Source organism: Geotrypetes seraphini, chromosome 3, assembly GCF_902459505.1.
Source record: "Geotrypetes seraphini chromosome 3, aGeoSer1.1, whole genome shotgun sequence".
NCBI classification, from domain to species: domain Eukaryota; kingdom Metazoa; phylum Chordata; class Amphibia; order Gymnophiona; family Dermophiidae; genus Geotrypetes; species Geotrypetes seraphini.
This window is the reverse complement of record NC_047086.1, coordinates 47734536-47746647: the sequence shown is the minus strand read 5'-3', so window position 1 is coordinate 47746647 and position 12112 is coordinate 47734536. Positions and strand designations below refer to the sequence as shown.

Genomic DNA, 12112 nt, shown 5'->3' with positions numbered 1-12112 from the left:
GCGGCTTATCATATGTGATCACTGGGTGTGCTCATACATTTGTACCTAGATGACTGGCTGATCAGAGATTCCTCGAGGGTGCAGGGCCTCTTGGTGGTTTGCCAAGTGGTGTCTTTGTTGGAAAGTCTCGGATGGGTGATCAATCTGAAGAAGAGTCGCCTCAAGCCAATGCAGGACTTGGAGTATCTGGGAGTCCGGTTCCACATGGGGATGAACCGGGTATTTCTTCCAGAATCCAGAAAACTCAAACTCAGGAGTGGGATTCGGGACATGTTAGCGTTCCCAGCACCGACCGCCTGGCAGTATCTGCAGGTGTTGGATCTCATGGGGGCGACCATAGATGTGATTTTGTCGTCTTCAGTTATCCCTTCTCACGCGGTGGAATCCCCAGAGATATGTGCTGAGGGTGGAGCTGCTTTGGTTGGTTGCGGCGCACAGCAGTATGCTGTGGTGGTTGAACTCGGTCACTCTGAACAAAGGGGCTTGCGGATCTTGGACTGGGTGACCCTGACTTTGGATGTGAGTCTCTCCGGCTGGGGAGCAGTTTGCATGTCTGTAGTAGAGAGTTGCGCGGGGACAGAAATCTCACCCGTCCCCGTCAAAGTCCCACCCGTCCCCGTGTGGAATCCCTCCATCCCCACTTGTCCCCGTGAGGAATCCCCTCCGTCCCTACCTGTCCCCGTGAGAAATCCCCGCCCGTCCCTATAAACTTCAGAAATAGTTATTTCATTTAATTATGCTACTGAATTAAAGGCTCTGGTAGAAACCCATTTACAAATAAGCAAAGAGACTTTATTAATTTGGAAATATTAATTGGGAAGAATACATACTTTGTAAACGGGTTTCTACCAGAGCCTCTAATGTTTATAAATTTTTATCAACACAACTAATATACTACTTTATCCTGATGCAAAAAAAAAAAATAGAATTTTTTTCCTACCTTTGTTGCCTGGTTTCTCCTTTCCTCATGTTCTCATTCAATTCCTTCCATCCACTATCTCTCTTCTCTCTGTTTCTTCCATTTGCTGTTACTGAACCTCTCCCTTTCTCCCCCCTTCCAAATTGGTCTGGGACCCATCTTCTTCCCTCCGCTCCCCCCATAGTCTGGCATCTCTGTCTTCTTCCCTGCCAGCGTCTTCACCCCACTCTCTCTTCCCCATTTCCTTTCAGCGTCCTTCTCCCCCCCATCTTCCCCATGTCCTTTCAGCATCCTTCTCCCCCCTGTCTTCCCCATGTCCTTTCAGCGTCCTTCTCCCCCCCGTCTTCCCCATGTCATTTTAGCGTCCTTCTCTACCCCTTTGTCTTCCCCATGTGCTTTCAGCTCCTTCTCCCCCCTCTGTCTTCCCCAATGCTTTCAGCGTCCTTCTCCCCCCTCAATTTTACCCATTTCCCTTAAGCGTCTTTTCCTCTCCACTCCAACTTTCCTCCCTTTCTACCTCCCTGCCCCTTACCTTCGTGGCGCTTCCCCGCCCGCCCGACAACAGAACAGACCCGGTCCGACAAACCTCCCTGCCCTGAATCCAGCTGCTGTAAGAAGGTAATTTAGATTCACAGCTACAGGGCAGGGAGGTTTGTCGGACCGGGCCTGAAGTCGGTTGGTTGGGGGAAAGCGCCATGAAAGTAAGGGTTTCTGGCCGGCTCTGCAACCCCCTAAGGCTGCCCCGGGGCGGACCGCCCCCCCCCCCTTGGTACGCCACTGCCTTGAGTTTTTCCTACCTGCCCTGCCGCAGCACACAGCCAATGTCAGCGCTGTCGGAGGGAGGGAGGGCTTTGCTTAAGCCCTCCCTCCGACGTCAGCGCAGACATCGTGGAAGACTTCCGGTCGGCTGTGTGCTGCGGCAGGACAGGTAGGAAAAAGAAGACGAGCCTCATGGCTCGAGTACATCGGAACCCCGCAGGAATCCCGCGACCCTGCCAGCCTTTGTTCCTTCGGGTTCCCAGTCTATGTTCTGCAGTGTCTGGCTGTGTGGTGTCTCCTTTTGAGATACCTGGAGGCCACTAACGTTTTCCGTCTGTTGGATCATCTCTTTGTTCTTGCGTGCCATGGTCGACCTGCTTCTAAGGCTACTATCTCGGGATGGGTATGTGTGGCCATTTCCGCTATCTATGTTTCAGTGGGGAAGAAGCCTCCCCTTGGAGTGAAGGCTCACTCTACCAGAGGAATGGCTTGAGATTTGTAGGGCGGCCATGTGGGCTTCGCTTCATACCTTTACCAGGTTTTACCAGCTTGATGTGGTAGCTCGGGGGATGCGGCATTTGGCACTTCCATTCTGGCGGTAAGCTCATTGGGCCCCCCCTGATAATTGGGATTGCTTTGATACGTCCCACAAGTTCAGCCTCCAGAAGGATTGTACAAGACTGAAAGATTAGGTTTCTTACCTCTGTTAATCTTCCTTCTTGTAAATCTCCTCTGGAGGCTGAACTCCTGTCCATCTGTTTTGTCCATTTCGAAGATCGCCTCTTCAGTTACTGGTAAGCTGGATTACTGTCTTTGATCAAACTCACTAAGAATTCCATACATGTTCCGTTAGGTTGGGTTCATGGGTTGCCAGGGTTCCTGGGTGGGGCCCCCTCTGAATTTCAGGCTGTGTCTACGTTAGGTGGATTTATCTGTTTTGCAATTTGTACTTGTTCAAATTTCTATTTCTTATGTAACAAAAACGAAATCCCCCCAACAAAAAACAGAAACAATTGGCCTTTTTTGGCCGTGGTTCCTTGTATTTGATGTACTTGTGAGCAGAATTGGCTGGTAGCGGGAGTTCCCGCACCCTCTCTTCTCTTTTTCTGTTTCCTGTTTGCACTAGATATCACTGGCTTTTCGACAAACTGAGCATAACAGGAAGCTACCAGGCAGAGAGCCTACAGGGGAGGGAACAAGTTTTATTAGCCCTGCAGCCGAGGCTAAAGAGGATACAAGATCCCACGAGTTCAGCCTCCAGAGGAGATTTACAAGAAGGAAAATTAGCAGAGGTAAAGAAACCTAATCTTTCAATGGTTGTTTGTTAATGACATTAGTGCATGGCCATTATATTGTAAACTCAGCCATTTTCTGGCCACTGAAAAAGTGGCTTTAGTGTGTGGAAAATTTTGACCCACATCAGGGCTTTCCAAGGCCATTTCTTGCTGCAGCTTAGTAAAAGCACTCCTTAGGTTTTTTTTTCTGCTTTATTTATATGATTTTGATTTTTTTTGTTGGGGGGGGGCATCATTTTGATTGTTAAAAAATCATTTTTTGTGGTTTCACAAATCAAGCTGATTTTAAAGAAAAGATCCCACTGCCTGGATTGTTTGTGATAGGGGTGTTTTGTAGGTCATGCAGTGAGGGTTTTGATGCATTTTCCTTTATCGTAATTTCTCACCACCCCACCCAGAGGATGGGTTATATTTATATTTAGTGAAGAGTTATACAGTACACATTTTAGTGCAAATAAGAAAAATGACATACTTATTACTTTTTAAGAGTACTGTATTTTTTTTAAAGGTTCATAAACCGTTAATTCTACGATTTTCATGTCCTAATTTCTCACAATTCAATAGGAGCAATTTACCTATTAAAGCTAAACAAAAAAAATTAGCAAGAAGTGAAATAAATTAATTCACTTTAAATCGTCATCCAAGATAAACAACAACAAAAAAAAGGTCATTCGAGGCCAGACTCTGCTCTTCGGCAGCGCCTGCCCATTTTTCCCCAGCCCCAGCCGGTCGGTCTTCCCCAGCACTACGCCGAGAAACACCCGCGCCGAACGCCACACACAAAGGCGTCGCGAAACGTCGAAGCCACGCTACCGCGTGCCGCTCCTCGCGAGAGCGCCGCGCGGGCCCGCGCCGAGCTCACGTTTTCTCGGCTAGCTTCCCCCCACCCCTCCCCCGTCTCCTTGTAATGCAACTTCACGTCAAGTTATTTATTTTATTGCGTGTGGAAGGGGGCGCTGCGGAGACGGCTTGGGGAGTTGAGTCGCTGCGTTTACTGGAGCGGGAGTGGGGAGCGAGAAATCATCGCGGCCTGTGGATTTGAGGAGAATCGGCGGCTGCGGGAGAGGAGCCGTAGACGAGTCGGGGGTCAGCTCCGGAGCCCGGGAAGAGAGAGAGCAGCGCGCGACCCCCACCCCCTTCCTCCGGACCCTAAGAGCGGCGGAGCTGGCCTCTCGCCGCCGCCGTACTCGTCGTCTCGCCCGTAGCAGCTGGCGCGTCTGGAACAGTGACAGCTTCCGAATCCTCTTCCCACCGCCCGGCCTGCCCCGTTGTCCCTGTTGAAAGAAACCGCCCCCCCTCCCCTCCTGACCCGAACTATGGAGTGAGCTGGAAGATGGCTGGCAGCAGGGAGAGCCGGTTTCTGCAAGGTAGGGACGAGGGCGGCCTTAGGTCAGCCGCACCAGCTCTGGCGGAGGGGGAAAGAGGCGGCGGAGGCACTTTCCATATTCGGCGTTTCTTCCCAGGGCCCAGGCCGACCAGTGGGACGCTCAGCTCCGGCAAAGCCAGGGGGGTGAAGAGTTTGCTGGCTGGTGGCGGTCAGGCTTGGTTGAGGCCTGCCACAACTCTTTTCTGTTGTTGTGTGTATTATAGAGGGTAATGAGTGGAAACGTCAACCGCCCGTCCCCCGCCAAGAGGGCATCTCTAGCTTTCTGTAGAGCTATGGAGGGGGGGGGGGGTGTGCCGAAGAAACCTATTCCCATTTCTTTTTGTTACCAAGGTAGAGTTTTTGTGGGTCTTGACATTTATATAGCCTTGAGTATTACTCGATGTCCGGGCTTTATAATAAGTCAAAATAACACACAAAAAATGAACGCAGCTCTCTAGGTTGCGTGTTTAAATGTGCAGCTCTGCGTGAGTCTGGTGGCGGTATAGAAATAATAAACTGTTGTTGCAGGTTGTGAGTTAAAAATATTTCGCCTCGGAGTCTTGGCTTGAAATATCAAGCGTCCTTGTTTTTGTTTTTTCTACTTTTAGCTATCTTGTAGGACTTTTAAAATCTGCTTTTAACACACACAAATATTATTTTGTTCTCTTAGATATGGAATTCTGAGTCTTGTTTTTAGTTTTGTGTGGGGTTTTTACTTCATGGTGTAAGGAATTTGTATAGAAGTGTATAAATGGGAAACATTTTTACACAAGAGTTTTGATTTTAATGTAGAAAGCTCCTTGTAACTCTTGTATTTTGTATTATATTTGCTTAACTTTAACAACTGATCAGTAATCTGAGTTTCTCATACCATGATCTACTGAATAAAGTCAGGGTTGCTGTTTTCCAGTAAACAGGTTATCATAAGAACCTAAGGGCCTTTTTCTAAGCTGTTAGGTGCTAATGCACACCTAACACAACAAAAATGGCTTAATGTGGATGTACTAAAGTGTTTCTTGTAAGTTTTGCCATCTGCATATGGTAAGCACATGGTAATATTTTTTATCATTACATTACATTAGGGATTTCTATTCCGCCATTACCTTGCGGTTCTGTTTTGGATGGGGTGTGTCAGGGTGGAGAATGGGTGAGGATGCCCTAACCAACCTGCTGATATCACCACCATGCTAACTGGTTATTCTGTCCATAATATGTGAGCCCTTAATGCCTCCTATTTAAATAGGAGGTGATAAGGGCTCCAGTGTTCAATTTTTTTTTTTTTTAATGGACACATGCTAATGCTAACAGTGCATAGCTATATATTCAACAAATAGGAAAAAGTCCTTTTTTGACTACCATGGTAAAATTAGGCTTAAAAAGGGCCTTCTTAGTTATTAGCAATTCTGAGATTTTCCTTGCTAATTAGAAATATAAGGTTGCAAATTTTATTGCATTAAATATACTATCTTACTGTCCTAACACACATGCACAGTAAAACGTTTAGCTTGTTTTGAGATGCAAGGCACCCTTAAAAGAGGGGAGACAGGATGTTGAAGCGAAATGAACAGAGCCCAGTATTCACATATTGTGATGTATACTGTACACACTCATCCATGCTTCTTCAGGTCTCACTATCTCTGTACAAAACTAAGGGCTCCTTTTACTAAGCTGCGCTAGCGGTTTTAGTGTGCGCATGTTAGACGCTAACGCCACCATTGAGCTGGTGTTAGTTTTCATGCGTAGCGCGGGGGGTAGTGCGCGCTAAAAATGCTAGTGCACCTTAGTAAAAGAGGGGGTAAGTAAAAGATCTGTTCTATGGCCTAATACACTTCTGAAGCTATATTTACTTTGTATTTCAGTATCATACATGAATTTGATAATCTGAATTTTATATTTGCTTGCATACCTCTCATACTGTAAAGATATTTCTTTTCATATTTTCTATCATTTAAGTGTATTACCATTATTTCTATCCATTATTTATTGTTGTTCATTTCTTGTTAGACTAACTTTCTAAATTATTGTTATACCACAAATGATAGACCTGCAATGTGTATGTCTCAAATTACGATATAGTATTAGCTGGAAGGAGAAATGTTATTAGTTGAAAGGTTACGGTATATACTCAAATATAAACCGAGATTTTTGGGCCAAAAGAAAGAAATGGCCCAAAAATGGGATCTCTGTTTATATTCAGGCCAGTGCCCACATGCTACCCTCACGTACATGCAGGCCTCCACTGGGTTTGCCATAAGACCTGGTAGTCCTGTCTCCTGACTCTAATAATTTTCACGTCCCTCCTGCCTCTCCGAAACGGTACCTTAAAATCCCTAGTGGTCCAGTGGTTAACTGGAGCAGGAGGAATCTTCCTACACTCTTGCCCCATTCAGAGCCACTTTCTGAATGTCTGCCATGAGTTGTCGCTGTCTTAACGACAGGCCCGATGGAGGTCTGTAAGGCAACAGGAGGGAGGGGGGAAACAGGGTGCAGAGCCGGGGAGGGAGGGGGGGCTGGATGCAGAGCCAAGGAGGGTCGGGGACAAGGTGCAGGGTAGGGAGAGAAGGGGGACTGGGTGCAGAGCCTGGTAGGGCAGGGGAGGGGAGTGAGGGAGGGGCTGGGCGCAGAGCCAAGGAGAGAGGGGGGCTGGGAGCAGAGCCTGGTGAGAGAGGGGGGCTGAGTGCAGAGCCTGGAAGGGCAGGACACTTGAATATAAACCTCCCCGGTTTATATTTGAGTCAACCTTTTTTCCTTCTCTTTGGGAGCAGAAAAAGGTTACTTCGGTTTATATTTAAGTACAGTGGAACCTTGGTTTACCAGCATAATTCGTTCCAGAAGTATGCTCGTAAACCAAATTGCTTGTATATCAAAGCGAGTTTCCCCATAGGAATGAATGGAAACTCGCTTTGATTTGTTCCACCAACCCCCCCCCCCCCCACCCGAGGTTACCGGCGCTGCTCCAATCTCCCCTCTTGAGGCCACGGCCGCTGCTCCATCCCCCCCGCGATCCGGCATCCCCCCGCTCGAGTCGTTCCCCCCCCCTGCGATCTTACATGCTCCCCCGAGCACCAAAACGATATCCCTTACCCCGATTGGGCACCGGCACCAGCACCAACACACAGGACATGCCGGTGCCCGAAGATCCTCCCTCTTCTGTGCTGGGCTGGGCGATCCTTCCTCTTGCTTGTGCTGGGCTGGACTGGGCCTTGAACATTTGCGCATGCTCAAGGCCTTCTGGTCTCGCTCTCTCCGAGATTCTGAATCTGAGAATCTCGGAGAGAGCGAGACCAGAAGGCTTTGTATATATGATTTGTTCTATTGTAGAGAAAGTTACTGAATGGCAAAAATGTTTTCTTTGTTAAATTGGTGAAATATATCCCTTTGCTCCAGATTACATTTCAAGTTTATTTAAAATTTGGTAATCGCCCTATCATATAGTCAGGGCGATGTACAATTCTAAAAATATTTTATAACAATACACAGGGGAACAAAAAGTTCATATAACAAATACATGACTTTCAGAACAGATGAGACCAGTAGGGTAAATAGGATTGAAATACAATAATTAAAGGCAGATGAGACAATCAAGGAAAATTATAAGAGGAGGGATTTTTGTTTTGTTTTTTAAAAAAGGATGGATTTTGCTTTGGTTTTGGTGTTTTTACGATGTCTAGCATTCAAATGCATCTTTAAAAAGAAAACATTTTAATTGACTCTTAAATCTACCAACATTTCTTTCCTCCCTTAAGTAGATTGGCAAGGAATTCCACAATTGGGGAGCCACGACAGAAAAAATGTATTGTCTTCGTGTATTAATGGTTTTAAGTGATGGAACATAGTATAATCAGGTGTCAGTCTCAGGGGCTCACGCATTTGCATATAAATGCAAGACATATTACATATGCAAAAAAAAAAAAGGTTTTTACACCTTAAACAGTAAACAAATTATATACAACTGATGTACATTTTTTTGTGTGTACAGACTTGTGGGAGAGCACATAAATCATTATAGAAAAGTGCATATTCTGTGTTTTAGTGTATCAGGTAACAGAATAAACATAGCAATATAGTAAATGACGGCAAATAAAATGACCTGAATGGTCCATCCAGTCTACTCATTAGTTATAGTCATTTAAAAATACATGATTAAATTCACTTGTCTCTTTTCTTTGATATTTCTGGGCCATAGACTGTAAATTCCACCTGGTATTGTCTTAGTTTCCAAATGCTGGATTTGCTGTCCAAGCTCACGCCAGCCTATCCAACCATCCTGTTGTTTTCAGGATACCTACTATAAAGTCTGGCCAGTAGCTTCCTCATGTTTCAAGTTAGTGGAGTTCCTGTTGATGTCCTTCCCAGCCCATCCTATACCAAATCAACATATATGGGACACAGACCATGAAGTCTGTCCAGTACCGGCCTTAGTTCTTTAATTTTTACCATTCATTTTCTTGTTAGAGATCCTTTCTGTTTATCCCACGCTTTTTGTATTTTGTTACCGTTTTCTTCTCCACCATTTCCCTCGGGCATCCCTCCAGGCATCCAGGAATAGATCTTCTACTTAGCTTTACACAGAGATACTGAGACCTGGAGAAGCATGGGTGTGTATACAATACTCCCCCAATATTCGCGGGGGTTCTGTTCCAGGAACCCCCACGAATGTCGAAAAACTGCGAATACATTTTTTAGGCAGGGGAGACAGGAGAGGGCAGCTGGAGAGGCAGGAGAGGGCAGCCGGAGCACCGGTGAGTGAAGGAAATCACTCGCAGTATGCTCAGACTGCCTCTTCCTGTACTAAAGTCGGGCCTCACCAATCAAGAACTGCTTTGACCCCTTTGCGGTCAGAAAATACTGCGAATGACCGGAACCGCGGACCGCAAATTCACGGGGGAGCACTGTACATCAGAATATGTGAATAGTGGGCTCTGTACATTTCATTTTAACATCCTGTCTCCCCTCTTTTAAGGGATCAAGGGTGCCTTGCATCTTAAAACTAGCTAAACGTTTTACTGTGCATATGTGCTAGGACAGTAAGATAACAATAGTTTTGAAAACTAATCTAGTAATAAATGAATAACAGTAAATAATGAATAGAAATAATTCTAATACAGTTAAATGCCAGTACAAAATATGAAAAGAATAGGATTTTACTTTTGTGGACATTCACTTTCTGCATTTGTTACATTGTTACACCTATGCATGTTGATGATCTCAATTTTATGCTTGCTTGCATACCTCTTGTACTGTAAAGATATATCTTTTTGATAGTTCAGTAGTTGTAGAAATTATGATATTTGGGTTTTTGCCAAGTAGTAGTGACCTGGATTGGCTACCATGAGAACAGGCTACTGGGTTTGATGGACTATTGGTCTGACCCAGTAAGGCTACTTTTATGTTCTTATGAAAAGTCATTTTTGTAGACAAGTTCATGAAGTAGAGCAAATAATGTTGGTTGTAGTGCACAATATGCCCTCGCCAGGCCAAGTTTTCAGGATTTCAATGTAGGCAAATAGATCTCATGCATATTCATTGGGGAAAACCTGACTGGATTCGGCCCTCGAGGTTCAGAGTTGTGCACCCCTGGCATAGAATATGTTTAGAATGTTGTTGAATCTGTAATGTAGGCTGTATGTTATTGCAGGTCTGCTACTTTGTATGGTGTTATCCCATGTACATGGCTGTCATACCATAATAATAATAACAGTTTATATACCGCAATACCGTTAAGTTCTATGCGGTTTACAGAAGATTAGTGGAGTACAAGTTGAATTGACGTACAAGTTGAGTTAACTTAAGGGATGTGGGAACAATGGGGAGAAAGGACAAGAGAGGGGAAGGAGGGAAGTGGGTCAGCTGTCTAGGTATTTCAGGAATAGGTGAGTTTTGAGGCGTTTCCTGAATACCTCATAAGTGGTGGGCAATAGGAGTTGTTCTAGGTCTTTACCCCATAGAGCAGCCTGATGTGAGAGAAGATGCTCATGGTGTTTTTTTAGTTTACCATGTAAGTGGATAGGATCAGTTCATCATGAGATAGCATATTTTATCATTGATATAGTGTATATTGTAAGTTGCTATAATAAATTTCATTTCAAAGGTTTATATAACAATATAATAGAAGAACATATAATTATATCATAAAAATGTTCAGTATTTTATAAGAGAATCTAACAGTGCAATAGGGATGATATTCTGAATAGGGTTGAAACTGAATCTGAAACCAGACTGGCCTCAATAACGAGATAGGAACACACAACAGAGAGTCATGAGACCAAGATGTCAGAAATCCAGCCAGGGGTGTATACCGTATTTCCCCGAATATAGGCTGCCCCTCTGCATAGGCCATACCCAGAAAAGGGCAGCCTATGTTTAAAAAACAGAAGATAAGCCGCCCCATGGTATTAGCCATAGCTTATCTTCCGGTACCTCCTTTTAAAATCTACCCCCCTGGTACCTTTTTCGAGCCCCCCTGGAAGGCGAATCTCCAGCGGTGCAGAGTAGCCGCAATCTCTTCGGTGTCCAACCTGCCCCCACACTGCTTGCTGAATGGCTGACGTCAGCTCTTGTGGGACTCGCGAAAACTGACATCAGTCACTCAGCAAACGGTGCGGGGGCAGACTGGATGCCGAAGAGGTCGCGGCTGCCCTGCACCGCTGGCGATTTGCCGTTCAGGGGGCTCCGTAAAAGGTACCAGGTGTGGGTGGGATGATTTAACATTTTTATATAGGCTTCGCCCCATACACGGGTTTGTAAAACCCATGTATAGGCCGCGGCCTATACTGTATATGGGGAAATATGGTAGTTGGCTGGATTTCTGACATCTTGTCCTCACCATTCCCTGTTGTGTGTATCATAGGGTTGTCCATGGCTGCTCACGAGCATTTTGCAGAAGATGTCAGTCATAGCTTTTCAGCTAATCCTTCTTCTCCCTAGACTCTGCTGCCCCCTTCAGTTTTTCTTCTGAAGGCGAGCATGAAGGTGTTGTGCTAATCTGCTCCATTTTTCTTTTTAATTTGCTATTTTACAATCTTAAAGACAAGCATACAATATTTGAATACAGATCCATAATAATAAACCCACTTAGTTTTTACAGTGAAACAAATTACCCTGTAATAGGAAAATTATTATTAGTCCACTATTGTCGGGACCAAGAGAGGGAACAAAATAAAAATGAAAATCATTATATTTCAAAAAGGACAGCAATAGGAGTACAAAGTCTGCAACTGGTATGTTTTAAGTTGTGGGAAAAACTATTGGCCTTATTATCCCTCCCCCTTCCTTAACCACGATAAAATCCAGCAATTGCTTTGGTTCAAAAAATAAGAAATTTTTCTAGCTAATGAAACACAACATTTTGCAAGAAATTTTAACATGAAGGATGCTCCTACAACAAGGACTCTAGACCCCTATCCTAAAAAGTCCTTCCTTCTTTTCTGTGTTACTTGAGATATATCAAGGAGGAGGTGGGACTGCTGGATGACGGAGATAAGAAGGGAGTGGTGAAGGAGGAGAAAAAGTGGTGGAAAGACTAAAAATGTTCTTTTCATCAGTATTTACAAAAGAGGACACATCTAATATACCGGAACCTGAACAAATCTTCAAAGGAGACCAAGCAGAAAAATTAACATGGAAGTAAGCCTCGAAGACGTACACAGGCAGATAGAAAAATTAAAAACTGACAAATCACCGGGCCCGGATGGAATCCACCCTAGGGTACTGAAAGAACTAAAGGAGGAAATAGCAGAACTACAGCACATCTGTAATCTATCCCTGAAAACA

The 12112-nt window shown here is 44.8% G+C and overlaps 1 protein-coding gene across 7 annotated transcripts in view; it reads left to right on the top strand.

The window, feature by feature from the left end:
• The first annotated feature begins 3706 nt into the window (after positions 1 to 3706).
• The window catches only part of SENP6 (SUMO specific peptidase 6), a 373212-nt gene continuing 364806 nt past the window's right edge, over positions 3707 to 12112 (top strand). For 5 of the 7 annotated variants that reach the window (XM_033935430.1, XM_033935428.1, XM_033935423.1 and 2 more), the window contains exon 1: positions 3707 to 4340. Coding sequence is in view for 5 of the 7 variants with exons in the window: in XM_033935428.1 (XP_033791319.1) it covers positions 4307 to 4340 (34 nt within the window). In the remaining 2 variants the exon portion in view is untranslated. The remainder of the gene's footprint in view (positions 4341 to 12112) is intronic. The other 2 variants (XM_033935433.1, XM_033935427.1) reach the window with 1 other exon arrangement.